Source organism: Carassius carassius, chromosome 7 (genome assembly GCF_963082965.1).
Source record: "Carassius carassius chromosome 7, fCarCar2.1, whole genome shotgun sequence".
Taxonomy (NCBI): domain Eukaryota; kingdom Metazoa; phylum Chordata; class Actinopteri; order Cypriniformes; family Cyprinidae; genus Carassius; species Carassius carassius.
The window spans coordinates 23,937,461-23,964,555 of record NC_081761.1 but is presented as its reverse complement, the minus strand read 5'-3'; the positions used below and the strand labels follow the sequence as shown (position 1 = coordinate 23,964,555).

Here is a 27,095-nt window from a genome sequence, read left to right as displayed (position 1 = left end):
GTAACTAGTTACATGTAACGGCGTTACGTAATTTAATTACAAAATAAATGTAACCGTAATCAGTTACAGTTACTAAGAAAAAATGAGTAATTAAATTACAGTTACTTATGAAAATTGTAACGATTACAAAGAGGATTACATTTGAATATTTACACACATCCACATACAGTTTATTTCTTTCCCAAATTGCACTAAGACATATGGCCCATAATCTCCGAGACGCGGAAAACACATTTGTAGAATCGAGTAATAAAAATGGAATTCAGCCTATAACGCGGACGCAATATGCCACATTTTGGACGAATAAATCAAAAGTAGGTCAGTACACTTGAATCAAAACCCGATATGGACAGATGTCTGTGAATATTAAGCCGCAAAAAGACTGAATATGAATCCTGCACGTTCTGCGTGTCTGTGGAAATCAGGCGCTGACTGGACATCGGGAGAACCGGGACTATTCCCGGTGGCCTGGCAGACGATTTGGCCTTCTACTTTAATATTGTTATTGTATAATTGCAGGCCGAATATACTAAAGCTATTATTTCCGAATCCGCCATTCGATAATTAAATTTCTAATAAATCATGAATCGGTTAGTCGTGACTGGCAATTGTTGGGCTCGCGCGCTCTCCGCGCCTCCGCCGAACGGTTTGGATCAGACTCCGAGTAATCAATGCGAGAGAGAGAGACCCGAGTGAACTGTGTAAGCGCACAGCTGGAGCAGAGAAGCGACACTTCTGTTCAGGGTTTCAGGTGCAGGTTAGTTTCATCTGTAAATATGTTAATGTAGTTTTGTCTTTGTTTACTTAGTCAAGCAGCAGCACATTGCTCGCAATCACTCAAAATACTGTATAAACGACGTCATTATTATCTTTTGTAATGTTACAGTAGTAATTTAGCAGACAAATCATCATATTTTATCATAGGTTTAGGGGCAGCTAGTGGATACAAAAACACAACCCTTAGGAAAATTAATATAGCCTATGGTATGGCACTAACCGTGGTTTAACTATGGAATTTGTAGTAAAAATAAATACAAGTGGTAATTCATTTGCCAAAAAAACAAAATTGCACTTACAAAACATGGTAAAAGTCAAATAAAAATCTTCAGTATTAAAGTCATGAGAGAGATGGGTGGATAATGGAAGTGAAGGTGCAGTTCAGGAGAGAACTCTTAATTACGTTGCATGTCCCCAACCTAAGGATTCAAATCTTTTTGATGTCAGGTCCAAAAAAAAATAGGGCTGTCCATGTTTCAGAATGGGTTGTGGGTGTATGAGTGTGAGATTTCCCAGCCTATTTTTTTCCCAGTCCGCCCCTCATGGAAATTAATCTCTAGAACAGTCACTTCATGAGCATTTTTTACTTATTTTGAGAAACTATCATCATATCATATACAAAGAGACAGCAGTGTTTCAAAAAGACACCAATGTTTCAGGAGTTTAGTACACAAAATAGGACACATGCTTATTAGATAACCGTATTTGAGTTGATATATGCTTTTATTTTTTTATTAACTATTTTTCCCCAAACCATTTTTAGATGCAGTTAGATGCCTGTAGTTATGCAAAGATTTGGTTTCAAAAACAGTATCTATAAACTATTTCTTTTGATTTTAAATCTGCTTGGAACTTCAGATCAATCTCTAAGTAAAAGGCAGTACTAAAGTCTGATTGTGTGGTGGATGTGTTCAAATGTGATCATCTTAATTCAAGTGATGAAGGATGGTGAAAGTCTGACAGTATTGAGCACTACTGTAAGGTTAAACCTGCATGGTGTAAAATGGTTGAAGATGATTAACAGTTGCAAATTAACATTCATTAAAAATTTATAAAAGTAATCAAAATGTACTCAAAAGTAATTAGTTACATTACTTTATTAAAGTAATTTAAAAAGTTACACTACTATTACATTTTAAATAGGGTAACTTGTAATCTGTAACCTATTACATTTCCAAAGTAACCTTCCCAACACTGACAATAAATTGTTTTCAGTGACTGACAGCTTGTGTCCTGACAAGCACCTTAAGACATTTATTCCTTTTTGCATTTTTCTATGAATTTCTGCATTCTGCATTAGTACATTAACTTGTTCCAGCTGATAACCATACATTTTGACATTCAAGCTTGGATCATTATTATTATTATTATTTTTTATTTTTTTTTGGAAAAGCATATTACCTGTGCTTTTGCCATTGAGAACTGAAACCCCCAAATATTCCCACTTCCCATTATACTTTGTTTAGTTACATTCCATTCACATTTGCCTCCATAGTAACATCTAAAGCTGATCTATTCTTGTAAAACATCCATTGTTAATACATACTAACCATCCCCAATCTAACATTTCTTCCACAATCAGTCCATTATAATAATTATAAACAAGTTTTAATAGTCACCCATAGTGTATACGGACATTGAAACCACCACACCATATTCATTTTTTGATTTGTGCTAGCTCTTATACTTTCCAATAATTCCTTCCTTAACCAAGGCTGCCAACTCTCACGCATTCAATGTAAGACTCACGCAATTGACCCAATTCTTATGCTCTCACGCCACAACCCCATATTCTCACGCAGACTCGTGCAGCAGTGAGGAAAAAAATTGCGCCGCATGATCTCACAAAGCAACTCGCAGAGAGAGTTCATTTCATACTTCATACTCTGCAACAGTCAGTACATTTACATGCAACAAAATTCAGATTTTAACACAATTAAGACAAAACTGTGATTAAGAATCTACCATCTATCATCAATCCCACTCCGGTGGTTGAGGCGGCCACTTCCACCACGAAGGGCCGATCGGGATCAGGATGGACCAGGAGTGGGGCGGTCGTAAAGGCCTGTTTAAGGGTTTGGAAGGCTTCTGTGGCGGTTGGAGTCCAGGAGAGAGACTTAGGTTTCTGGCGGAGGAGATTGGTAAGAGGACTGGTGATGGTACTGAAGTTGCGTATAAACCGTCTATAGAAATTGGCGAAGCCAAGGAACCGCTGCAATTCTTTGATGGTGGTTGGAGTGGGCCAATCCTTGACTGCGCTCACCTTCCCCTCGTCCATCCGGATGCCACTGCGATTGATGGTATAGCCAAGAAACTGCACTGAGGGCTGATGGAAGGAACATTTTTCGGCTTTGAGGTAGAGCTGGTAGTCCCTCAGGCGTTGCAGGACCTACGCAACGTGGCGTTGATGTTCTGCCAGGCTCCGGGAATAAATGAGGATATCATCGATATATACCAAGACGGACTTGTGGAGGAAATCCCGGAGCACCTCGTGGATGAAATCCTGGAATACGGAGGGGGCGTTAACAATCCCATACGGCATGATGCAATATTCGTAGTGACCAGTAGGGGTAATGAAGGCGGTCTTCCACTCGTCCCCCTCACGTATCTGGATGAGGTTGTATGCGCTGCGGAGGTCCAACTTGGTGAACACAGTGGCACCACGGAGATGTTCCAGGGCAGCTGGGATGAGGGGAAGTGGGTCCTGGAATCTTACAGTGATGTTATTGAGTGCTCGGTAATCAATACATGGCCTCAAGCCTCCATCCTTCTTCTCTACGAAGATAAAGCTCGAAGCAGCAGGGGAGGTAGGTGGACGAATATACCCTTGGGCCAGCGCCTCCTTGATGTATTCATCCATGGCCTTCTCCTCGGGAATGGATAGGGGATATATCCTTCCCCTTTGGCACTGGTTCACCCGGCAGCAGATCGATGGCACAGTCCCACGGCCGGTGTGGAGGCAGCTTGGAGGCCCGGAGATGGATGATTGGAAACAGGCTTTGCCCCACTTCAGGATCTCATTCGTCTTCCAGGAAATCACGGGTTTTTCTGCTCCAGCCACGGATGCCTAGAATAACGTCAGCGGTGGATTCCTCTAGAACCAGCAGATGGATCTCCTCGTGATGGAGTAGTCCAGTTTGGAGGGATATGGGGACCACACTATGGCACACGCATTTCCTGCTTAGCAGCCTGCCGGTGATTGTGTGGACCTGGTAGGCTGACGGCGTGGCCGTGGTAGGGAGTTTGAGCTGACGGCAGAGAGCGCCGGAGATGAAGTTGCCGGCTGACCCATAATCGAGGAGGTATATGTGTCACAATAGTGGTGAGTGGTTTCATTTTGTATCTTGAAGGGAGAATGACACTCACCATAGGACGAGGAGGACAGACGGGGCACACTGCTATAGCATGCCCCGGGGCTGCATAATAGAGGCACAGATTCTGGGCCAACCGTCTCTGATGCTCCACCATAGTGAGGTGGTAGGAGTCGAGGATCATAGGCTCGCTGGCTGGTTCTGGGGGGCTGACATTTTCTGGTCGGCAGAGTGGTGTGGAAGAATGCAACTGGCCCTGGTGCTCTTCTAAGCACGACTGCATACGAGTGGCGAAGCGGATGGATAGCTGGATGAATCACTGGAGTCCGTTGTTATCCTCGTATGCAGCGAGATGCAACCGCACTCGGGGTTCCAATCCTTGATGGTAGGTCGTCATTTTTAGAACTCCGGTGAGGGTGTGCGTTGTGATTGTGTGGAGGTGGAACCTGGCGTGTTTGTAACACCTCACCTGTCACTACTCGATCTGTACCGGAAACACAATTTGTACTGTGTTTGCGAGAAAATGCTTCTACTTCCTGTCACTGCCAACTTTTTATGACAGTCTAGCGATATGGATTCTTTTGCGTTTTATATATATATATATATATATATACTGTATATATAGTTTCCAGAATTGCTCTTAAATTATTTTGTAGAAATTCTTAAAATTCCCAGCCCCAGTAAAAAGTTTGTGTTTCCTCCTGAAGCATCAGTGAATGTTTGTGTCACGGCAGGGATCCAATGAGGCACGGAGATAGAACCAATTGCGAGTAAGTCTTTTATTAAGGGCAATCCAAAAGGGTAAACAGTCCAGGCAGAGGTCGATACCAAACAAAACCAAACCAAACATAAACATAAACAAACAAGGACACAAGGCAAGAGCACGACAAGATGACGGACATGAATTAAACAACGACTCCGTGACACATACTAAAACAGACCGGGTTATATACACAAAAGGATAATGGGGAAACAGGAGACAGGTGGGGTACAATCAATTAACTAAACAAGGAGGAAGGTGACCAAATAAGGAGACAGGAAGTGATAATATGATAAACACCGTGGGAACTGAGGACACCTAGTGGAACCCCAGGGAACACAACCCAGACACTGTGACAGTACCCCCCTTCTACGGAGCGGCTCCCAGACGCTCCAAGACAGACACAAAACAGAGACCAGGAGGGAGGTGGACAGGTGGAGGCTCAGGGGGAGGGACGGAGGGCCAGAAAAGAAAAACATGGGGAACAGGCACCAGAATGTAAACACAACACAGAAAGACCAGGAGGGAGGAGGACAGGAGGAGGTTGAATAAATAAACAACAGTTTGCGTTTCTTAGATTCAGACATTTGTTAAAGTATGCTGAAAAAAGTAAAACATATCTTTAAAATATTAAATGTAAAACACACAATGAAGAGTTTCGTTCCAAAACGCAATAAATCCCTTTTGATTAATTTGAGTAAAATCGTGTTTTCTTTACCGAGAAAGTGGCAAGATGAAAACCACTATTTTCTGTTTCAAACTTTCACATAGCATTTTTAGGTTATAATAACATAAAAAATTTCAAATCCAGGTTTTGATTTTCAAAGATTTATTATAATATATATAGTTTTTTGCACAATGCAGTAAATCAATTGAATCATTATGAAGTTATTTTTCATATTGAAACTGATGAAAATACACAACATAGTAAGTTGATATGATAACCTCTGAACTTGGTCAATACTAATCTTATATACAGGAATTGGACTAAAAATACATTCATCAGTCATCGCTTGCAAAATGAATTCAGTGGGTCATCTTGTTAATGCTATAAATTAATTACAGCAATAAAATAAAATTTAATCATGAGCAAGAACATGAACAACAATATCACATTAGACCACAGAAATTCCAAAATGACATTTCCCCTTACATTCAGCTTCCCTACATTCAGTGCATTCATCTTTGCCAATTGTACATTTATTTATTTGACTAGTGTTATGTGCTGTATTAACAAAAACATAAATGGTATTAATAAACACTGACAAGCTACGCAATGTGATGGAGATTTATCGGTACTATTAATCAAAGAACCGGCTTTACTGAGAGATGTGCATGACAATCACATGCGATTTATTGTGCAGCCCTTGTTTGTACAAAGTACAAAGTACAAAGTAGATGAGTAAAAATAGGATGACGGGTGTATTCAGAGAGCCATCATTACTGTATAGTAATGATGTCTAATGCGGGGGATGGTGTGCTGTGATTGGTTAAGGGGATATATCGCATTCTGCAAAAAAGCGAGACTGGCGTTTGTCACAGTTTGGAAAAAAAGTGATTACAATACCAACCAGATACAATACATATTTGGGCGGAAACTAATTGTTTTCTAAGATGGTGTTTATCGCTTTTTGGAACCGAACATATATACATCTTCATATATACATCTGTATTACCCAAATAGAGTCTAACAAAACTTTATTTTATTTTATTTTACAAAATTTGGGCTAATTTAATCAATTACTCAATTTAATCAATATAATTTAATAGATTTAATTTATCAAAAAAGGTATATTCATATAAAGAAAATCAATAGTAAATAAGTATATCTGTGCTGAACGTGTAGTGTCAACAACACATGAAAACATTACATTATTATTAGTATTATAACAACAATATTATAACTACCCGAAATTGCCGTAAATTGTTTCATCATACTTCAGACATTTACACATTTCTACACATGTGCAGTATAAATCGTGCTTCCGGTATGGATTGAGTAGTGACAGCACCCGACTGCACAGTCTGACACAGCTGCCATTCCATCGCGAGAGTTTTTTGGCACCCGTCAGCATGACATCAGAGCAACTCGGGACACTTTTCTAACCAGCATGCATCTGATCGGTTCTGATTTTGCTAATATCAAGTCTATTATTACCATCTTGTATAACCTTATGGGTTTTGCGATAGGAAACACACACGGCAATGGTTTGACAGCGAATAGAAGCACTTCAACACCATCTTTTCCTGTATGCACGTATAAATAATTAACTGCACTTGAAGCTTTCACTGTCCTCGCACCATAAAAACAACAGGGAGAATCTGAGGGAGGGGTGGGTGGGAACTTGGGAGGAGGTACAGGAGGAGGATGGATATGCAGGAGGGGGCTGGCAGACAGAGTACAGGGAGGAGATGATGGAGGGAGGAGACAGAAGGGACTTGGAGCAGGAGGAGCCCAGGTGGACCCAGGCCACAGCTATAATGTTGACCCACGGGTGGAGCCGACAGAGGGAGTAGCCATGGAAGAGGAATGGCCGCTGATTCCAGGGGGCCGACCAATGGTGGCAGAGCAAGTGCTGTATAATATTAATTATTATTTAATTTCTTGGTAACAGCCCCGATTACTTATAATATTAATTGACTGATTTCAATTTAAGAATTTGACTGAAAAGATGATGCACAATTTTAGAAAAAAAATGCTTTATAAAGGTAAAAAAGCCCATAAAAGGTAAAAGTCAATTTAAAATTATTGGAAAAGATTGATTTCTATCACTGCTGTGAACTGATCACCACACAGAATATGCAGACTATCACAAACTTTAGGAGTCAGCTGTCCATGGTAGTCCTTAAGATATCAGCACAATAACACACTCGGAAAAAATATAGTCTAATTATTGTTATTGGTAAAATCCCAGAAAATGAATACTGTGTCATGCATTCCATTAAGGAAATAAATCTTAAGATTTTTTTGCCGAGATCTTGTGAGAGGTCACAGAAACATTTCCAAAGTAAGTTAAATATTAAAATAATAACTAGATGTTACATATAATTTTATATAAAAAAAAAAGTGTTGCACGTTTTATTGGTGCAAAGATAGTGTAGTAGTGGTGATATTTATTTTGTACAACATTTGCAACAGTTTTTATCATTTAATAACAAGCACCACAGTTAAATTGTGTCATGTTATAGGGACTACTGAACAGAAATTTAGAAAGTTGATTTTAAAATACAAAGTATTTAATATAAAAATAAAGCTATATCTAAAGGGTTGCATTTTTACATCACTAAGTGCATCTCATCAGGTAATGAAAAGTTTGACACACTTGGTCTTCATTCTCACTTGAACACTTGGGCCAAATACAGGAAATGCATCATATAAGCAGTCAAGTGGTCAAATGCAAAGACTATAGGGATAAGAGAATTAAATCTCACTAATAGAATGCCCAGCTCAGCCCTATCATTGTCGAGCTGGAGCCCGTAACACAAAAACTTACAAATGGGAGAACAGAGATTTTGACGAGAAGTTCAACTTCCTCTGCAACTGAAAAGCAAGGTGAGGAAGTTAAGTTAAATAATATCTCACCATTTTTTATAGTAGGCTTCTTTTTCTTTTTTTTTTTTGATAAAATATTTTTTTTTTTGAGCATCTGCATCATTAATACAATAATAGGGTGACCATATGAGCCATTTCCCAGGATGCGTCCTTGCCAGGATTTTTATATTGCCTAAAATATCCAGATTTTGCCTGTTTATGGTGTGCAGAACGATCATTGTATGACATTCATAAGAGCTATAGAGAGCAGAGCAGATGGCTCCTTATGCATTAAAATCACTCTCTGGGTACTTTGGTGATATATAATGATCGTTGAATGATCAACTTCAACTTCAAGTTGAATGAACAAACAAACACCTAACATGTACGTGTATTTGCATTGCTTTGATCGTTCTCTGTAGATCTCACCTTCTCACATGCCACGACTGGTTGATTATGTACCATACCTGCATGTTATTGGTCAAACTACTTTGGATGTTTTAGGCAATATAGAAATCCTGGCAAGGACGTGTCCTGGGAAAATGGCTCATATGGTGACCCTATACAATAGTAATTTTGGATATTTCCTGATGCTTTCTTTTAACAGGAGACTGATATCCTTATTTGTTACGAATCTGGTCCATGGCATGCCGTCCGATTGCCACCAGAGGTCGCTTTTCCATTACATTGACTCTCCCAAGTCACTCCCATGTTCCATTTCACTGATTACACTCTCACCTGTAGCCAATCACACACACTATAAATACGAGGCTCTAACCACAGTTCAGGTACTGAGTATGGTTTTCGTTTATCCCTGGGTTAGCGATAGCTACATTACAGAGCCATTCCAACATTTCCTAAGTCTCGTCTATTCCTGCTTGTTGCCTGATTCATCCTTGTTCTGAGCCTAGCCTGCCTTGACTTAGTCTGTCTTGGATTATCCCTTTGACCTGTTGTTTTAGATTTTGTTTGCAACTGAATGTCATCTCAAAGACCTTGCTTTGCATAATACACAATTTGCAATGATACTTTGAATAGGATATCTTTTGCTGATGCTGTTTTAGGCAATATCTCATATTAAAATAAATAATGATAAATAGTGATAAATAGATAAATAGTTGATTTTTTTTTTTTTTACATTTTATTTTGATAAATTCCATTCAAGTTACTTACACCAAAAGAAGGTAAAAAATCTGTCCCAGCAGCAATACCCTTTCAGGAATAATGAATAAGAATTAATATAAATTAGAATGTACACTTTAGTTACTATTATGCATCCTTTATGATTAAATAAGATACAAAGGTGTACCTTTAAAAACTGACAGATTTTGAACTCAGTTCATGTCAAAAATTATTTTCAGACAATGGGGGAGGTTTTACTTACTGTATAGAATACTAACCTCTAAAAAATATGTCTATATGAGTTTATATCATTTATATATTTTAAAAAAATGTAAAGGAAAAGCCAAAGTGTTATATATAACCTCTATTAAAAAGTTAATAATCCTGGGAAATGCTAAATATAAAGGCAGATATGAATATTATTCAGGCAATACAGTTTTATAAACTAAGTATTAAGTATTTATAAACTCGTGTATTTATTCAGTCTGCTTGTTACTGGCATGCAATGGTATTCTTCAATCACATTGTGTTTAAACTCAGCTGGTGAAGACAGTGTTGCTCTGAAACCTTACTCTGAAAAGACAGTGATTCTGAGTGAATGAGTAACTTCTGAGTGATGAAGTAACCGGTTGGAAAACCCAAAGCCTAACAAATGGGAGAGACTTAACTTCTCTACTGAAAATAAAATGAGTGTTGAAGATACATATTATTTGCATTTCTTTTAAATAAGCTTGACATGAACATATCACTGAGTAAAATGAAGACATTAAAGAATCAACAGATTTGCATGTTCCATGCAAATATTACTTTGATAAATTTGTTAAAATGAATTTGTTAGAACCATGACTCATCAGTGTCATCATCCTGACACATTGTCTCAGAGCCTCGTGGTTATCCTTCGTAAAATAACTACAGAAAACACATATCTATAGCAAATAATCTATAGCAGTTGCAGAGTGAAGGACCCTTAAGTCTAGTTCTAGGTGTTTATTTGCATGAATTTAGAATGACTTTGTTTTAAGCAGGATTTGTATAGTAGAAATCACTGTCTTTGAGAACATGTTTGCATAGTTTCCATCTAAGCCATAATTTACATCAAACAATAATGTGGTTTATTTTTATTGTGATTAGAAAGAACACAGAAGAGTTTAGGAGGGGGGTTACGTGGAGTTTGACAGTCTAACTTACATACGCTTATCATAGCAACAACAACAACACAAACTCATTGAACTTGACAGTCCTTGAAAACATCAACACAGCGCTATTCACATCTCAGCAACAAAAATCACCTGACTTAATCCTAAAAAAGCAACCTGCAGGAAGATATTCTGAACAAGAGTCAGTCAGGAGAAGCGTAGCAGATGTATATAAAATGTTTAAAATCAAAGGTAAAATAAATTAGATTATTTTACATGCTTTTATTATAATAAATATATTACATAGCCTACATTACACATGTTTTATTCACAAGAAAAGGAGACTTTTTTATCAGACTTTGTGTTTTTGTTTTCTCAATTTAAAGAGTGCAGTATCGAAGTATACTCCACTTGATAGTGTGTATACAAACATTCAGACATTCTCGCACTACAAAGTTTTATCTTTGTGCAGTGTTTGCGCTGTTTCTCTCCAGAAGTTATGCCTGATCAAAATGTCTTGTTACCCGTTAAAGTCAACTTTAAAGTCAACAACAGAATTTACATTTTTTTTTTCTCATTCAAGAAGCTGTGTCACAATAGGAAAGAAAAGACAAACACAACCTCCATTGCATGCTGACTTTAAAGTAGGGTTGCAAGTTTTTCTCTTAACCACCTCACACAAGTGCTTGTCAATGCAGGTGACTGTTGATGTTGCTTTGGTCAGTGTAGCCACCCTGTGGCCATTTATGACCTGACACTTCCAAAGAAAATTTCAGCTTCATGTGCAGTATGTGTGTGCAATGCTGATGGCAATATTTACATCAGGTGTACTGTATGTGTACTCTAGTGTACTGGTGAAAAACAAACTTATATACAATCATATCTCTTTCCAGTGTCACTGGAGACACGTTGGAGTGATGGTGCAAATGTAACATACAAATACTATATAGACACAAAACACATTAATGGCAGGTGTAAATGCCACACATATATCTTCAAGGAGACCTGGAAATTTGTTAATAACAAACTTGGACTGGTAAAAAACAATCTCTCATTCCTGCATCAGTTTAGTAACTGCCATTTAAATTAATAGATATTCAAAAAAATTGGCTAATTGTCCTTGGAGAGAAAAGACAGTTTGCTCTGGTGTTCAGTTATTGTCCACAAGGAGGTGTCACTGAGTTCAATGTCTGTTTCTTCATTCTTTTTCTTTTCAACATTTGCATGAATGTTCAACCAACCTGGAGAAGCTTCAGACAACTTGAAACCACTACAAACACACTAGATGAGGTTTGACATTGTCAATGACGAGAGAAAGCAAACCTAAAAGAACAACCAACAAAAAACGTACACAAGGATGACAAAAAGATACAAAGAAATGCTGAGGAACAACACAGGTTGAAAGAACCTATGATCAATGAAAGGGAAGATAAAAAAGGTACAAGAAAAGAAAAAGCAAGCAAAAATGGTGAGATACGTCATAGTGGAACTTACAGCTTACAGCACACTTCCACTTCACTCTTGATCTTTCCAATACACGCATTCGCAGACATACTCGTGACAAACAATGTGCACAGCTCTCATTTTGGACATTAGTTTTTAAACACAAATTGTCTGATAAAAACATTAGATTATGGGCAACTGTGTCTTCCAGATCATCTGTTATCTTGCTGTTTCTCTCCTACTGTTATCGCTTAGTGTCAGCGGCACCAGAAATGGTAAGTATTAAGATCAGTTCTATGATTCCCTATTACTGACTAAAGTCGGTCAGTAATATATTGTTAAATGTGATTTCTAGGGAATATTGTGGTATGTGTATGGTGACTATTTAACCTTTCACCTGACAAACTGTTTTCTGACCTGATATTAATGCCATGGTATATTATGCATAGTAGCTAGTAAATATTTGCTTGGATGACTTAAATTTTTTAATTAATTTTAGATATCGTCTACATCTGAATCATTAATTAATCTTAGATGGTGTAATATAGCTGATCCAGTGGCTTAGTCTTTATACCAATATTAACAAGTAGATGTAATGAATCCTGTCTCCTTCCAATTCTTAAAAAAATAAAAATAAAAAGAGCTCATGTGCGGCATTATACTTACAGATTATGCTTAGAGGTTGAGGATGCCTGGTTACAGAATAGTGGATCTGATTCTGATTTATATATGTATATATATTTCTGTTTTTATAAATTTGGCCTAGTACTGTTTACATCCGATATTCTTTTTACTTTCAAAAATCTTGTTGAAAGTAGGAAGATTTTGCTTTAAATTTTTCATGACTGAATTTGTGATGTGAAAATTACACAGCACAACTGCAGATACCAAACTTACTTAAAATCTCTATAGGCTTTTCTTGGTGTACCTACATTTTTCCATGTTTTCTATCATTCCTTTAGGGTCTGAGATGAATTGTCGTTCATTGATCAGAGTGCCACGAAACACAGTGTTTCTAGCTCCTGTTATGAGCGTGTTGAAGATAAACTGTTCTGTAACTCTACATGGATGTCAAAGGAAACCAAGAGTCTCATGGTGCAAACTCTTTGGAGATGACTGTAAAGCTTTAAATTATTCAAATTACATCAGAACTGAGTGGAAGAACATCACAGAACAGGAATGGATGGCTTTCCTGGTTTTCCTGAACATCTCAATGGAGGATACAGGTTTCTACAGATGTAAAGAAGGCGACATGTCTATAGGCCATACTATTAATGTGACTGTGACAGGTAAGAGACATCTTTATAGTCAATGATAAACTTTAAACATTCACATATTTAGTTAAATGTAAATAATGACATTACTAGGACATTGTATTATATTTTTTAATAGATAATAAGGTGGATAAGGTTTCACGCAATCAAAGCAATACAAGTAAGGGCATGACCATTACTGGTAACATTTTGTTTGGACAAATAAATCTTCATTTGTTGATAAGAACCATAAGTTGATGGTTGACAAAAACTCTTAATTGTTATTTTATTCATTCAATATTAGGTAATTTAGGTCCAACTGATGATCTAGAGTGGCTCTGGTCATTTGTGTACATCTGCAGTGGAATAGCCGGGCTGGTGGTGACAGTTATTATTGTAACATTGTTAATCATCAGATGCCAAGGTGAGGGGTTTGAGAGTTTAAACAAAATTGTACTGTTCTACTTATGTACGTTACAACACAACTTATTATATTTAGAATAAAACTCTGCTTTCATTTTTCTTTTCCTTGGATGACCCTGTAGAGAGAAAATCAACAAGATTTAAAAATAAGGTATCTTTTTCTGTTCAGTGGAACTGTTTATTGTATCTGTTGAAAATAATGTTTTGGTTTTAAAGATTGTTTTTTTTTTATGTTTTCACTTCCACAGTACATGGAAACACACATAAGTGATCTGCCTCCTCTTCCTCATCCCAATACCCGTTCCCCTTCTGATCAGCTGATCTCTGCTTCATATCGTGGCTGTGAAACTCCAACCATCAGAGGATCATCATTAACTGGAAGAGTTTCAGATGGTAGACACAAAACTGTTGGCACAGAAAGAGGAGAAGAAGAGAATGCTCTGGTTTATGCTTCTTTGAATCACCAGGCTACTTCAAGAGGGCCTAAAAGAACAGCACAATATGAACCAGAACCTTCAGAATACGCCGCAATTCGGTTCCAATGATTCAGTTAATCATTTATTGGACGATTTTATAATAATACTGAGAAATTATCAGTGATAAATGGTCGCTTGTTTGCTATTCTTTATTTAGAAATACGCTCTATGATGAGCAAGAGTCCAAGCATTTGGAAAACTCTTTTTCTGGGTTGCATAATGCAACTGGTTGCTGATTTCTCAAAGATCCAGCATTCTCAAATGTAAAAATGTTCTGCCCTACTGAAAAAAAAGAAGTAATAAAATCAAATAATAAATCATTTTTGGCAATGATGTTGTAACTTGTGGAAGATAAACCCCACAACAAATTACAACAGCTTCTACAATGGATGATCCTATGTATGTAATATGCTTTTTTATTAAACAAAAGTTCAGACCACAAAAAACACTACTTATATTTATTGCTTCCATGTGGTTTAGTGGTTCATATAATTTCATAGAGTTCATAAAACAGCTACTAAATGATTTAAGGCTTGGGTAACACTTTATTTTAATGTTTCCTTATTACACGTTACATGTATTTTATATTATAATAACAATTAATTATGCATAATTACATGCAAGTAACCTTAAACCACACTGTTAGCAATTGCATGATAGGAAATTGATGGACAGTCCTGTAATATTATTGTAACTACACTGTAGAAGCATTGTTTTACAGACACCACAAAGCATTGTGGGATAGCATTAAAACTGGTACTTTCATATTCTTTCTAACATAAAAAAGTCCAGTTTCCATATTAGTATAATGTTATTTTAAGGTTAGTAAAATTTTCCTGCAACATTCTCTCAGTCATTCAAACACCTGCTTTGAACAAGCAAGAAAGAAAGAGAAATAAGAACACAGACTACAACTTTCTTCAGCCACAACTCCACAAACAGCATCACCAACTTCACTTATACTAACCAGAATGATTTTATTTCTGTCATGCATCTACAGAATTTCTTATTGAGAATTCACAGAGGTTAAGATGTTGATGTCTTATTGAAAATGTTTTTTTGAGATCACCATCATAGAGATCAGGGTTTGCTTCAGTTGTGCTCTTGACCCTCAACTTTTGCTGCAATACTTTTTTCTGCAGCGGTTGCAGTTGTTTTCAGAAAACATTTCTGCATATATAAAGCAGATCAACAAGTCTGTTTTAATTGCAACCTACTGACTGCACTAAAATGGTTTAAGTGACCGAACTGATATAAAAATAAATAATTTGAAACACTGTTGTGGTTCGTACACTGATGTTTAACAGTGTACAAATATTGTCTTTGCTAACTTTTTGTTTAAAACATGTTTTAGGTTATTTATACACTCACAGACATCAACATTTGGCGTATGAAAAACAACAATGGTGACATGTTTCATGCCAGCATACAAAACATGTTCATGGCTCCCAGCATGCATTGCTGCAATTTTGTTTTTCGGGATTGTCACCACTGTTGAGGATTGTACGACAACAATACAAAATACAACATTTTATTGTATTAATGCTACTGTAATCACAGCAACACTGCTGTATAAACACATAATTGTATTGTATTAAATCAACAGTATGTTTCTTGTATATTACTTGCTGTAAATTCACGGCAATTAGTTGCCAGGAGTTTCCTGTAAAAATACAATACATTTTTAACAGTGCAAACCATAATCTTAACCATAAGTGCATGTAGTTAATTAATATTACTCAGAACCTAAATGTATAATTACACTGCAATAAGGACACCTTATAAAGTGTAACCGAGGCTTATTCGCAAAAGGCAAATATTCGGTATGGAAATTCACAGTTATACATTTTATTTTGAATGAATAGCTGTCTATATGTCTCTTCAGACTGATAAGAACATTTGTATGCCATCATTGGAAGTTTTTTTTTTTTTTCAATATCTTTTACATTGCATCGCGAAGAAAATGACCAATTTTGGTCATCGTTCTGTTATATAAAAAGAGTCATGGAGTTGTTTGATAAACACCTTAGTGACTACAAAAATCTGAACTGCTGTTTGAAAAATCACGCTGAAATTACATGCCAAACACTTGAGTTGTTTAGTGAGGCCTTAAGCGATGAGAATCATTGTTCCTTTGTGTTGTTATACTTATATTGGTGTATAACTATAGATATCATCATAGTACCTTTACAGTAAAGTTTGGAATATTGTACTTAATTCCTTTAGAAACTATATATATATATATATATATATATATATATATATATATATATATATATATATATATATATATATATATATATATATCTCATAAATGTATTGTAAAGTGTATTGTTATGATTTAGGTTTTTATTTTTTCTTTCTATTATTTTCTGATTTTCCAAAAGATCACCAGGCATAAGCATGTTCCATTTTTCAAGTTATGATTTGTATAGTATCTACACAGAGTACAAACTGAGAAGCCCACAAGAGCAAAAGCATGCAAACACATTTCCTGTATGAGCAGGGGGAGAATGCAACTTACCAGATATGATGGTGGGATTCTTTGCCACCCACAATGAAGAATAATACATACGACCTCCTTAAAGGTCAATGAATATACTCAATTCTATTTATAATGTACACCCACAATAAAAAACAGTAGGTATATATGACCTAATACATCAATGAATTACAGATCAATGAGTAACAAACGCCCTTTTATTTATACTGTACACACTGTTAGTTTTTGTGTGCATGTGTGTGTGTGTGTGTGTGAATAACTTAACCTGACATCCCATTCCTTATTCAATACTTATGTGCAAGTTTATAATTCAGTGTGCTGCTGTTGTATTTGTGTGTGCGTATGTGTGTGTTGGTGTGTCTAGACTGGTTTCACTTAAGACTGTGACTCATTCCATTGAAGGGACCTTCCACAAATGATTTCCTTATTTAATCGCAACACTTTATTTACCTTGACATGAGTCAGTTAGAGGTTTCTCTTGGAATACGTACAATAATTACAGTTTCAGAATGTATTTGCAAGACGTTCTTCTCATGGGGGAGCCCTTTGCTTCAAGTTATTTTTAAATAATAATAGTTAAAATTATAATAAACGTGAATATGTATGTTTGCTGCAGACTCTTGTCTGTAAATCACTAAACTGGTGTAGTATTTAAAAATAATTCAAGCAACCATCATTAATAAATGTTAATATCTTACTTTCCATCATAAATTCACCATAAAACCCCAAGAAAAGACTTTCGATTTACACTTTGAAGTGTGAATTGAATTCACAGTGTATAAGATAAAAAACATCAAACCACGTGGCATCTGCAAACAAATCATGCAGTGAGGCTTTCTTCACTTTTTTTGCAATGCCTTTTAACTGCTGTCAAGGTGATATTATAGCGGATGTATGAAGACGAGTTCACCTAGCAGGGTAACCACAGGTGTAGTTTATCCTATTAGCATATACTGTAAACACAAGTTTGACAACCATTTTTGAAATTTTTTTCTTCATTTTGAACAATAAATAGATTGTTTTATGATTTGGTGCAAATGTATAGATGTACAGTGTGAATGGATGTGTGTATGCATATAAAATAAATAACACTTTTTTTTAACACATTTTTTATTTTTTATTTTTTTATAGTACAATGAAATAAAGTATCCATAAACTTTTGGGAACACTGTATATGACATTTCGAGTTCTTTCCAGTTCTGTCAGAATGCAGAAATCTTTTCTCATTTCCCTGGAACAGGTCTTATTTCACATGTTTTGAGTTATCCTGAGAACCATATACCAGTTAAGATTTACTTTTGCTTGTCTCTCTTCTGCTTTTCAAAATAACACCGCAAGAGGTTATAGAGAATTGAGAATACAAAACACACGAGACCACTTAAAAAAAAAAAAAAAATCTGAGAGTCTAAGACTCGAATTATCAATTGCTACATTAATATGTTATGTGAAAGTTATATGTTGAAGGAATAGGTCATCCAAACAGAAAATTTACTCACCCTCAGGACATTGAATGTAGATGAGCTTGTTTCTTCATTGTAACATATTTAGAGAAATGTAGCATTACATTACTCGCTCAACAATGGATCCTCTGTAGTGAATTGATGTTGTCAAAATGAGCACAAAAACAGCTGATAAAAACATCACAATAATCCATAATTAAGACCGTTTTAACTTGAAATTGTTGTTTCTGGGTAAAATGCAAGTCATCTATCCATAAAATTACTTTCTCAAGATGTTAGAAATTCTTATAATATAGTATTACATGTTCAGAAGTGAAATATGCACAAATATTTAGGCCCTATATGTGTCTTAAGATGGCTGTATACTCAGCAGTGTCATGTTTGAGAATAAGTGTTTTATAAAAAACCTTTGAACAATACTGTGAATCCGCTCCTCTGTTATCAATGAGAGGAAAGTCTGTACTTCCTCAACACACAACAAGCAGCCATTTTTGGGTTATTAAAAAGGTGCGCTCGTTCAAAGCAGTTCTGTCTGATCCTTCCCTGGCTGTGCTGTTTTAAATCTAGTGGTTATTTTGTGTTTGTGTCGCAAGTTCAGTGAAGCAGGTAGTGATGATTCTCTCCTATATATTAAGCAAAATGACAAAAAAAAAAACATAATTTTAGTAGGCTACTGTTCAATTATCGAACTGATTAAAATTATGTTAGAATACAATAAAATTGACATCAACGAAAAATCATAAGATTTGACTATTTCATATTGGACTAACACTTTCTGCATCATAATGTAATTATAATACATCATCATTACGCATTAATTATGCATGGCACACGCAGTTAAAATAGTTTTGCCATTTATGTGCTCTATTGTATTATTGTACATCGTACATTAGAACATTTTAACTGGCAACAGTGAGACTGTGGAATGTTTTTGCTTGAGTTAACTGCTTATTTAATTTTACTTTATTTTTTTTAAAATAAATTTAAGCTTCTGTAATATTGTTTTAAGTTTCAGTTACATTACTGCTTGCTTTTAATTCACCAAAAAGTGTCTAAATGTCTTCTGAAAAAGACCATAACTATGACTCCATGGGGATTGAGAACCTTATTCAAAAGACCATTCGAGTATCTCAACGCTTATCTGCCTGTGACAATCCATTTACCGCTGTCAGTCCTCCGTCCTCGGCTCCCATTGCTTCTCCTCCAGCACCTGAACTCATGCAAGTGCACTCCACCCATCTCACTCCTTCGGAGCGTCAGCGTCGCCTCCAGCTTCACCTGTGTCTGTACTGCGGGGGTGAAAATCATCTCATCTGCTCCTGCCCTGTTCGACCTCAACGTTCAGCGGTAAGCTCCATTCAGATCCCCCCTAAAGTTGAATCCTTAAACCGTACCATGGTTCATCTGGTAACCTCTCATATCTGTGTCTCAGCGCAAGCCCTCCTCGACTCCGGTTCAGCGGGGAACTTCATTTCAACCCAGCTCCTCCAAAAACTGAACGTCCGCAAGCACCGCAGTTATCAAGAACTCCGAATCCAAACCATTCAAGGAAAGCCGCTGGGTCGAGGTCGAATCAGTCATGTTTCTCCCACATTAACGCTCCGCATTGGCTGTTTACACTCAGAGGAAATCTCATTCTTGGTGCTGGAGGAGTCTACTGCTGAGCTCATCCTGGGACGCCCCTGGTTGGTCCAACATCAACCCACCATTGACTGGAAATCCGGGGAGGTCCTTCGATGGGGAGAAAACTGTACTCATACCTGTCTAGCTCCGGTCAAGAGGAACCCGAGAGCCCTATTTCCTCCCTCTTCTTCGTCTTCAGTGCGAAAACCCAAGAAGAGTGGAAGCATTGGCTGGAGGGAGCTAATCACCAATTTCAAGTCATTACCGATCATTGTAATCTGGAATACCTCAAAGAAGCTAAGAGGCTCCATCCTCGTCAGGCCCGCTGGGCTCTCTTCTTTACTCGTTTTGATTTCGTTGTTTCCTACCGACCTGGCAGTAACAATGGTAAAGCAGACGCTCTCTCTCGCCTCCATCATTCCTTGTCGGAGGAGCGCCTCCCTGAGCCCATTCTCCCTCCAGCCGTGTTCGCCTGTCTGGTCCTCTGGGACTTAGACGAACAGATATCCCAGGAAAACCATCTCCACCCCGCTCCGCCGGGAGGTCCAGAGGGGCACATCTTTGTACCTCAACAATTCCGCACCGCCCTTCTGGACTCTGCTCATACAGCTCCGGGCTCGGGACATCCAGGTAGCAGGCGTAATCGCTCCTCAATCAACGGTACTGGTGGCCATCTATCTCCCAAGATGTTTCCCGGTTCTTTCAAGGTTGCTCAGTCTGCGCCATCACTAATACTCCCAGAAAACTCCCGGAGGGTAAACTCGTACCACTCCCTATACCCCATCATGCGTGGTCTCATCTTGGAGTAGACTTCATGACTGACCTTCCGAAATCTAATAACTTCACCTGTATCCTAGTAGCAGTGGATCGGTTCTCAAAGGCTTGCAAGCTGATCCCCTTACCTGGACTTCCTACCGCCTTCGAGACCGCTGAAGCCTTGTTCCACCATGTCTTCAGAAATTTAGGAATTCCCGAAGATATAGTATCAGATAGAGGTCCGCAGTTCATATCTCGAGTTTGGCAAGCCTTCTTCCGACTACTTGGTGTTACGGTTAGTCTCTCCTCAGGATACCACCCTCAGACGAACGGCCAGACTGAGCGGAAGATCCAGGAGATAGGACGATACCTCAGATCGTATTGCCACCAGTACCAGGACAGCTGGAGCCGCTACCTCCCCTAGGCTGAATACGCCCAGAATTCTCTCAGACAGTCCACCACCGGGCTCACCCCATTCCAGTGTATCCTGGGTTTTCAACCTCCTCTGTTCCCTTGGTCTGGTGAGCCCTCGGAGGTTCCAGCTGTTGACTATTGGTTCCATCAGAGCGAGAGGGTATGGGACTCAGCTCACGTACACCTCCAACAGGCAGTGCGAAGGCACAAGACCCAAGCCGATCGTCGACGGACAGACCCTCCCCAGTATCAGCCTGGTCAAAAGGTGTGGCTCTCAACCCGAGACATCCGCCTTCGCCTGCCCTGCCGTAAGCTGAGTCCCCGATACATCGGACCATTTACCGTGCAGAGGCAGCTGAATGACGTCACTTACAGGCTCAACCTTCCACCTCATTACAAGTTTTCACCTTCATTTCACGTCTCCTTGTTAAAACCCTTCACTGATCCTGTCACTTCTCCTCCCTCAGATCCAGGACCCAGTTACGTACCTCCTCCTCCCGTTCCAGTAGAAGAAGAACATATCTACCGTGTCCGCACTATCATGGATTCACGGCGACGAGGTCCCCGGCTGGAATATCTAGTAGACTGGGAGGATTATGGCCCCGAGGAATGCTCATGGGTACCCCGCGAAGACATCCTGGACCCAGCTCTCCTCACCCAGTTTCATGCAGACCATCCTGACCATCCTGACCATCCTGCCCCCAGGGGTCGTGGTAGACCTCGCCGCCGTCAATGCCCCTCTTCTCAAGCGTCAAGAGCCGCCTCGCCCCTCACCCACCTGTGATCAGAGACTCTTCAGTTAAGTCAACATTGGTTCATATCATCCTGTTCGCTCTCATATTCCCTGTCTGGTTCGGAGCATTCTGTGAATAAAACTATTAGACTTACCATCTTGTCTGCCTCCTGTCTCATCCGTGACCCCTTTGTTGTCTGTTAGACTATTTTAGGCATTTCATATTTCTCTTTGTTGTAATAAGTACATCTCACTGTAGGCATAGTTGTGGGAGTAGCTCATGTCTGTTCTCTTCGATAGGCTATTTTAACAGATTCACACATAAAATATCCAACCTACAAGGTGCTTCAACATCTCCATATATTTATTATCACAATTTATTCACTGCTTATCTATTTAATACTAATCAGTATTTATGTTATGTTATGTTATGTTATGTTATGTTATTTTATGTTATGTTATGTTATGTTATGTTATGTTATGTTATGTTATGTTATGTTATGTTATGTTATGTTATGTTATGCTATGTTATAGTAAAGTTTTGAAAAATCAGCATTTTCAGATTTTTTTTCAGGGGGCAGAAATCTAAAATCTCACCTAGGGCATCAAACTTCCCAAAATATGACACAACACAGGCTATTTTATATATATATATATATTAGTGCTGTCAATCGATTAAAAACTTTAACTAGATTAATCACACATTTTTTCTGTGATTAATTGCAATTAATCGCAATAAAAAAGAAATGTTTTTGTACGTTTTTAATATATTTTTTAATGTAATAATTTCACAATTAAATTTAAATACTTGTTTAAATGAGATCTTTTTATGAATGAAGGCCAGTATTACTGATATTAATACAGCTACTGATTTTTTTTTTTTTTTACATTTATTATTAGGCTTCAAAAATATAACAGTTTTTAATTTAAGTAAACTTAAAACAATGCTAACATAAACCCATAATAAATGTCATGTTTACTCCTGCCCTTCCTGTCTTAACAGTTAGGAAATATACAGAAATTTAATAAAGTTATCAAAGTTATATGCAGTCTGCACTGCATAAACTATAAATTAAATAGTTAATCCTTATTAAAGCTACAAAAGTTATTTAGTCAAGAGCAGCGAGTCATTTTCTCTGTTCCCTTTGTTATTTAACTTTACTGACAGGAAGCTTTATTGGCTGCTGTCCCTTTAAGAGCAGACAGACACGCGGATCTCACCGTTTATATACTGTCTATGGATCTTGCCTCATTCTCTCACAACTCTTTTTGTTCATTTTAGACTTTATATAAATCATTTAAGATTGCTCTTATGAGGATAATCGACAAAACTGGCACTTTGGGATGTTTATTGTTAGTTCAAGCGCTTAAGAGAACTGGATTCTGGCGCCCTGTCGATGCATTGTGTGTGTGTGTGTGTGTACGTGTGTATGTGTCACATAAGGGCATTCACAGACAGCGCATTCTCTTTTGTCTTGCCGCGCTTGAAATGTTTAAAAGCATTTAAATAAATAAGAGCGTGATCATATAATGTAAAGCTAGCCAACGGATGGCAGAAAATACGGATGCTGCGTTAATTGCGTTAAATATTTTATATAATATAATTAAATTTAAATACTTGTTTAAATGAGATCTTTTTATGAATGAAGGCCAGTATTACTGATATTAATACAGCTACTGATTTTTTTTTTTTTTTACATTTATTATTAGGCTTCAAAAATATAACAGTTTTTAATTTAAGTAAACTTAAAACAATGCTAACATAAACCCATAATAAATGTCATGTTTACTCCTGCCCTTCCTGTCTTAACAGTTAGGAAATATACAGAAATTTAATAAAGTTATCAAAGTTATATGCAGTCTGCACTGTCGGCGCCCTGTCGATGCATTGTGTGTGTGTGTGTGTGTACGTGTGTATGTGTCACATAAGGGCATTCACAGACAGCGCATTCTCTTTTGTCTTGCCGCGCTTGAAATGTTTAAAAGCATTTAAATAAATAAGAGCGTGATCATATAATGTAAAGCTAGCCAACGGATGGCAGAAAATACGGATGCTGCGTTAATTGCGTTAAATATTTTATATAATATAATTAAATATTTTGACACGTTAAACTAGACAAAAATTAATCGCATGCGTTAACGCGTTAACGTTGACAGCACTAATATATATGTATATATATATATATATATATATATATATATATTGTCGGGAGCTCTCATCAGTGCCGCCCTGGAAACCAAAGATTTAGCGAACAAATTTGGGAAGATATTTGCAAGGTGAGCAAACCGCCAATAGTAGATTATGGAGCATATAGCCACCCGCCAAGGAGAATCGGAGCGAGAGATAGCAGCGCTTCGCACTTCCACTGCCCAACGAGTTCCACTTGGCAGTGGAACTCGGGAAGGCTGGCCTCGGTAGGAGTGGGTGAGCGTGCTGGCACCGCTCTTAACGGTGGAGGTGCAACATGCATTTTGTTCAATGTCACTGGCTTTGACACCATCTGTGATCTTGTTTAGGCCGTTGAGTTGGCGGAGGCAGCCCAACACAGCAAGGCTGGGGAGCAAGTGCCGCCTTTTCTCCGGAGGGTGAACCAGGAGCGACGCATGCCGGAGCGCATCTTGCGATCGGTAAGCAGGCAGACAGTTCCCATCCCACAGGACAAGCCTATGCACAAGGAACCACCCCGATTGCCAAATCAAGCCTGGATGGCAGGCTGCGCTCTCCACCATGAACCACCGGCGGGGGCACCGCGGATGGAGGTAAAAGTTAATGGATGAACCTTCCTATCCCTGCTGGATTTGGGCAGCACTGTCAGCCTCGTGCAGCCTACAGTGTTCCCCCCTGCGTGTGGAGTCCAAGGCTCTCTTGCCCATCACCTGTGTACATGGAGACACGCAACAGATCCCCACTTGTCATGTCACCCCAAGCACCTGGCCCATCGAATTGGGGATTGTGAAGGATGTCCCTGTCCCCATGCTGCTCTGGAGAGTCTGGCCGGGGTTCGACTGGCTGCTCGCCGTCATCACTCAGCCTGACAGCCCCGCCAGGAACCACCGAGAACAGAAGTTGACCCGAGGGCCTCGCAGACGCCCCACCTTGCTAGTTTCAGCCAGTGCCAGAGATGGTGAGTCTCCCTCCCACAATGCTAACCTCTATTTTGAAGTGTTCCAACAGATGACAGGATGGGGGCATTTGCAAAGGAACAACATGGGGATGATCAGTTAAAATATTGCTGGTTATACGTAAGGGTGATCGAGGGGAAGGAGAACCAGCTGTCGCCTCATCCAGTTCCTTACTTTGTTGTCCAGAATGGCCTGCTTTACTGTGTCGCGCAGCGAAGTGGGGAGAAAAAAACTGTTAGTTGTGCCCCGGACAAAGACCGAGACCATGATGGAGTTGGCACACTCCCATCCGATGGGCGGCCACCTGGGGGCGCAAAACACCATACAATGGATCCGTGACCATTTTGTCAAGCTTGTCCAACCTGCCAACAGGCGTCACCATGGACACCTCCCCACAGCCCACTGATCCCCCTGCCTATCATCGAGGTGCCCTTCAAGCATCTAGGGATGGACTTGGTTGGGCCACTGCCAAAGTCCACCCGGGCCAACGAACACATTCTCGTGATACTGGACTACGCCAATCGCTACCCAGAAGCGGTCCCCCTTCGCAAGACCACATCCAAAAGCCATTGACCAGGAGCTATTCCTCCTCTGTAGTCGAGTTGGCATTCCCACGGAGATATCGACCGACCAGGGAACCCTGTTCATGTCCCAGCTAATGGCTGACCTCTGTCATCTCCTGAAGGTAAAACAGCTGAAGACCACGGTTTACCACCCCCAGACCAATGGGCTGGTCGAGCGATTTAACCAGACGTTGAAGCAGATGCTCCGACATGTGGCCGCAGATGCTGCCATATGTCCTCTTTGGCATCAGTGACGTGCCCCAGGTCTCCACTTGTTTTCTCCCCCTTTGAGCTCTTGAATGAGCTGGGTAGCCTGGGCTCGGGGGTCAGGTAGCAGATTTCGTGGGGCGGCGGCCATGTGTTCCGTTCCGTTTCACCTTGTCGGGAGGCCATGTGCTCCATGATTTGTTGCTGGCGGATGCTCACCTCGGTGAGGTGCTTCAGCAGATCTTCCATCGTTGGGGGAAGAGCGCCACCTGGGGAAACAGGAAGGGGACGTGAGCAAAACAACCCGGAAAAAAAAATTCCGTCAACAAGCCAAGTGAGGTGACAATGGATGTACTGGGATCCTGATCGGTAACTTCTTCACTGCAATCCCTGTATTCTCCACCAGTGTGACGGGGTGAAGAAGTACACGAGGACCAAAGGGTGGATTTTTATTGGTAAATGTGAAGGGAAAGTAGCCAGCATGAGGGGTTTCCAGTGCTCAGTGCTCGGCCTTCTTTTCTCTTTCACTCTCTCTCGGTGCGCAGTGCTGTGTGAGTCCGTGAAGTTCGTGTCTGATGAGGGCTGGCGGTCACACACTGCTGTCTGGAGGGAAACACAAAGAAATATTAGCCGAGTGTGACCGCTCAGCCCGTAATGAGCAGTTGCAGGTGTGCCTGCTCCGTTTCCAGGGCGACGCTGATGAGAGCTCGGGACAAGCGTCACAATATACAGGTCCTTCTCAAAAAATTTGCATATTGTGATAAAGTTCATTATTTTCCATAATGTAATGCTAAAAATTAAACTTTCCTATATTTTAGATTCATTGCACACCAACTGAAATATTTCAGGTCTTTTATTGTTTTAATACTGATGCTTTTGGCATACAGCTCATGAAAACCCAAAATTCCTATCTCAAAAAATTTGCATATTTCATCCGACCAATAAAAGAAAAGTGTTTTTAATACAAAAAAAGTCAACCTTCAAATAATTATGTTCAGTTATGCACTCAATACTTGGTCGGGAATCCTTTTGCAGAAATGACTGCTTCAATGCGGCGTGGCATGGAGGCAATCAGCCTGTGGCACTGCTGAGGTGTTATGGAGGCCCAGGATGCTTCGATAGCGGCCTTAAGCTCATCCAGAGTGTTGGGTCTTGCGTCTCTCAACTTTCTCTTCACAATATCCCACAGATTCTCTATGGGGTTCAGGTCAGGAGAGTTGGCAGGCCAATTGAGCACAGTAATACCATGGTCAGTAAACCATTTACCAGTGGTTTTGGCACTGTGAGCAGGTGCCAGGTCGTGCTGAAAAACGAAATCTTCATCTCCATAAAGCTTTTCAGCAGATGGAAGCATGAAGTGCTCCAAAATCTCCTGATAACTAGCTGCATTGACCCTGCCCTTGATAAAACACAGTGGACCAACACCAGCAGCTGACATGGCACCCCAGACCATCACTGACTGTGGGTACTTGACACTGGA

General features: G+C 39.1%; 1 protein-coding gene across 1 annotated transcript; it reads left to right on the top strand.

Moving 5' to 3' along the window:
* The first annotated feature begins 11,887 nt into the window (after positions 1-11,887).
* LOC132143757 (B- and T-lymphocyte attenuator-like) lies at positions 11,888-14,652 on the top strand. The gene is made up of 7 exons (XM_059554265.1): positions 11,888-12,106; positions 12,293-12,356; positions 13,044-13,370; positions 13,474-13,515; positions 13,639-13,758; positions 13,880-13,908; positions 14,006-14,652. Exons 1-7 carry the CDS (start codon positions 12,056-12,058, stop codon positions 14,300-14,302), a joined length of 930 nt encoding a protein of 309 aa, XP_059410248.1. The 5' UTR covers positions 11,888-12,055; the 3' UTR covers positions 14,303-14,652.
* Positions 14,653-27,095: the final 12,443 nt, after the last annotated feature.

Excerpts from the sequence above, each read along its gene's own strand:
- LOC132143757 (XM_059554265.1), top strand. The coding sequence starts at position 12,056 with ATGAAAGGGAAGATAAAAAAGGTACAAGAAAAGAAAAAGCAAGCAAAA. Across the intron at positions 13,371-13,473 it reads TATTAATGTGACTGTGACAG|ATAATAAGGTGGATAAGGTT; the intron begins GTAAGAGACATC and ends ATTTTTTAATAG. Across the intron at positions 13,516-13,638 it reads ACGCAATCAAAGCAATACAA|GTAATTTAGGTCCAACTGAT; the intron begins GTAAGGGCATGA and ends ATTCAATATTAG.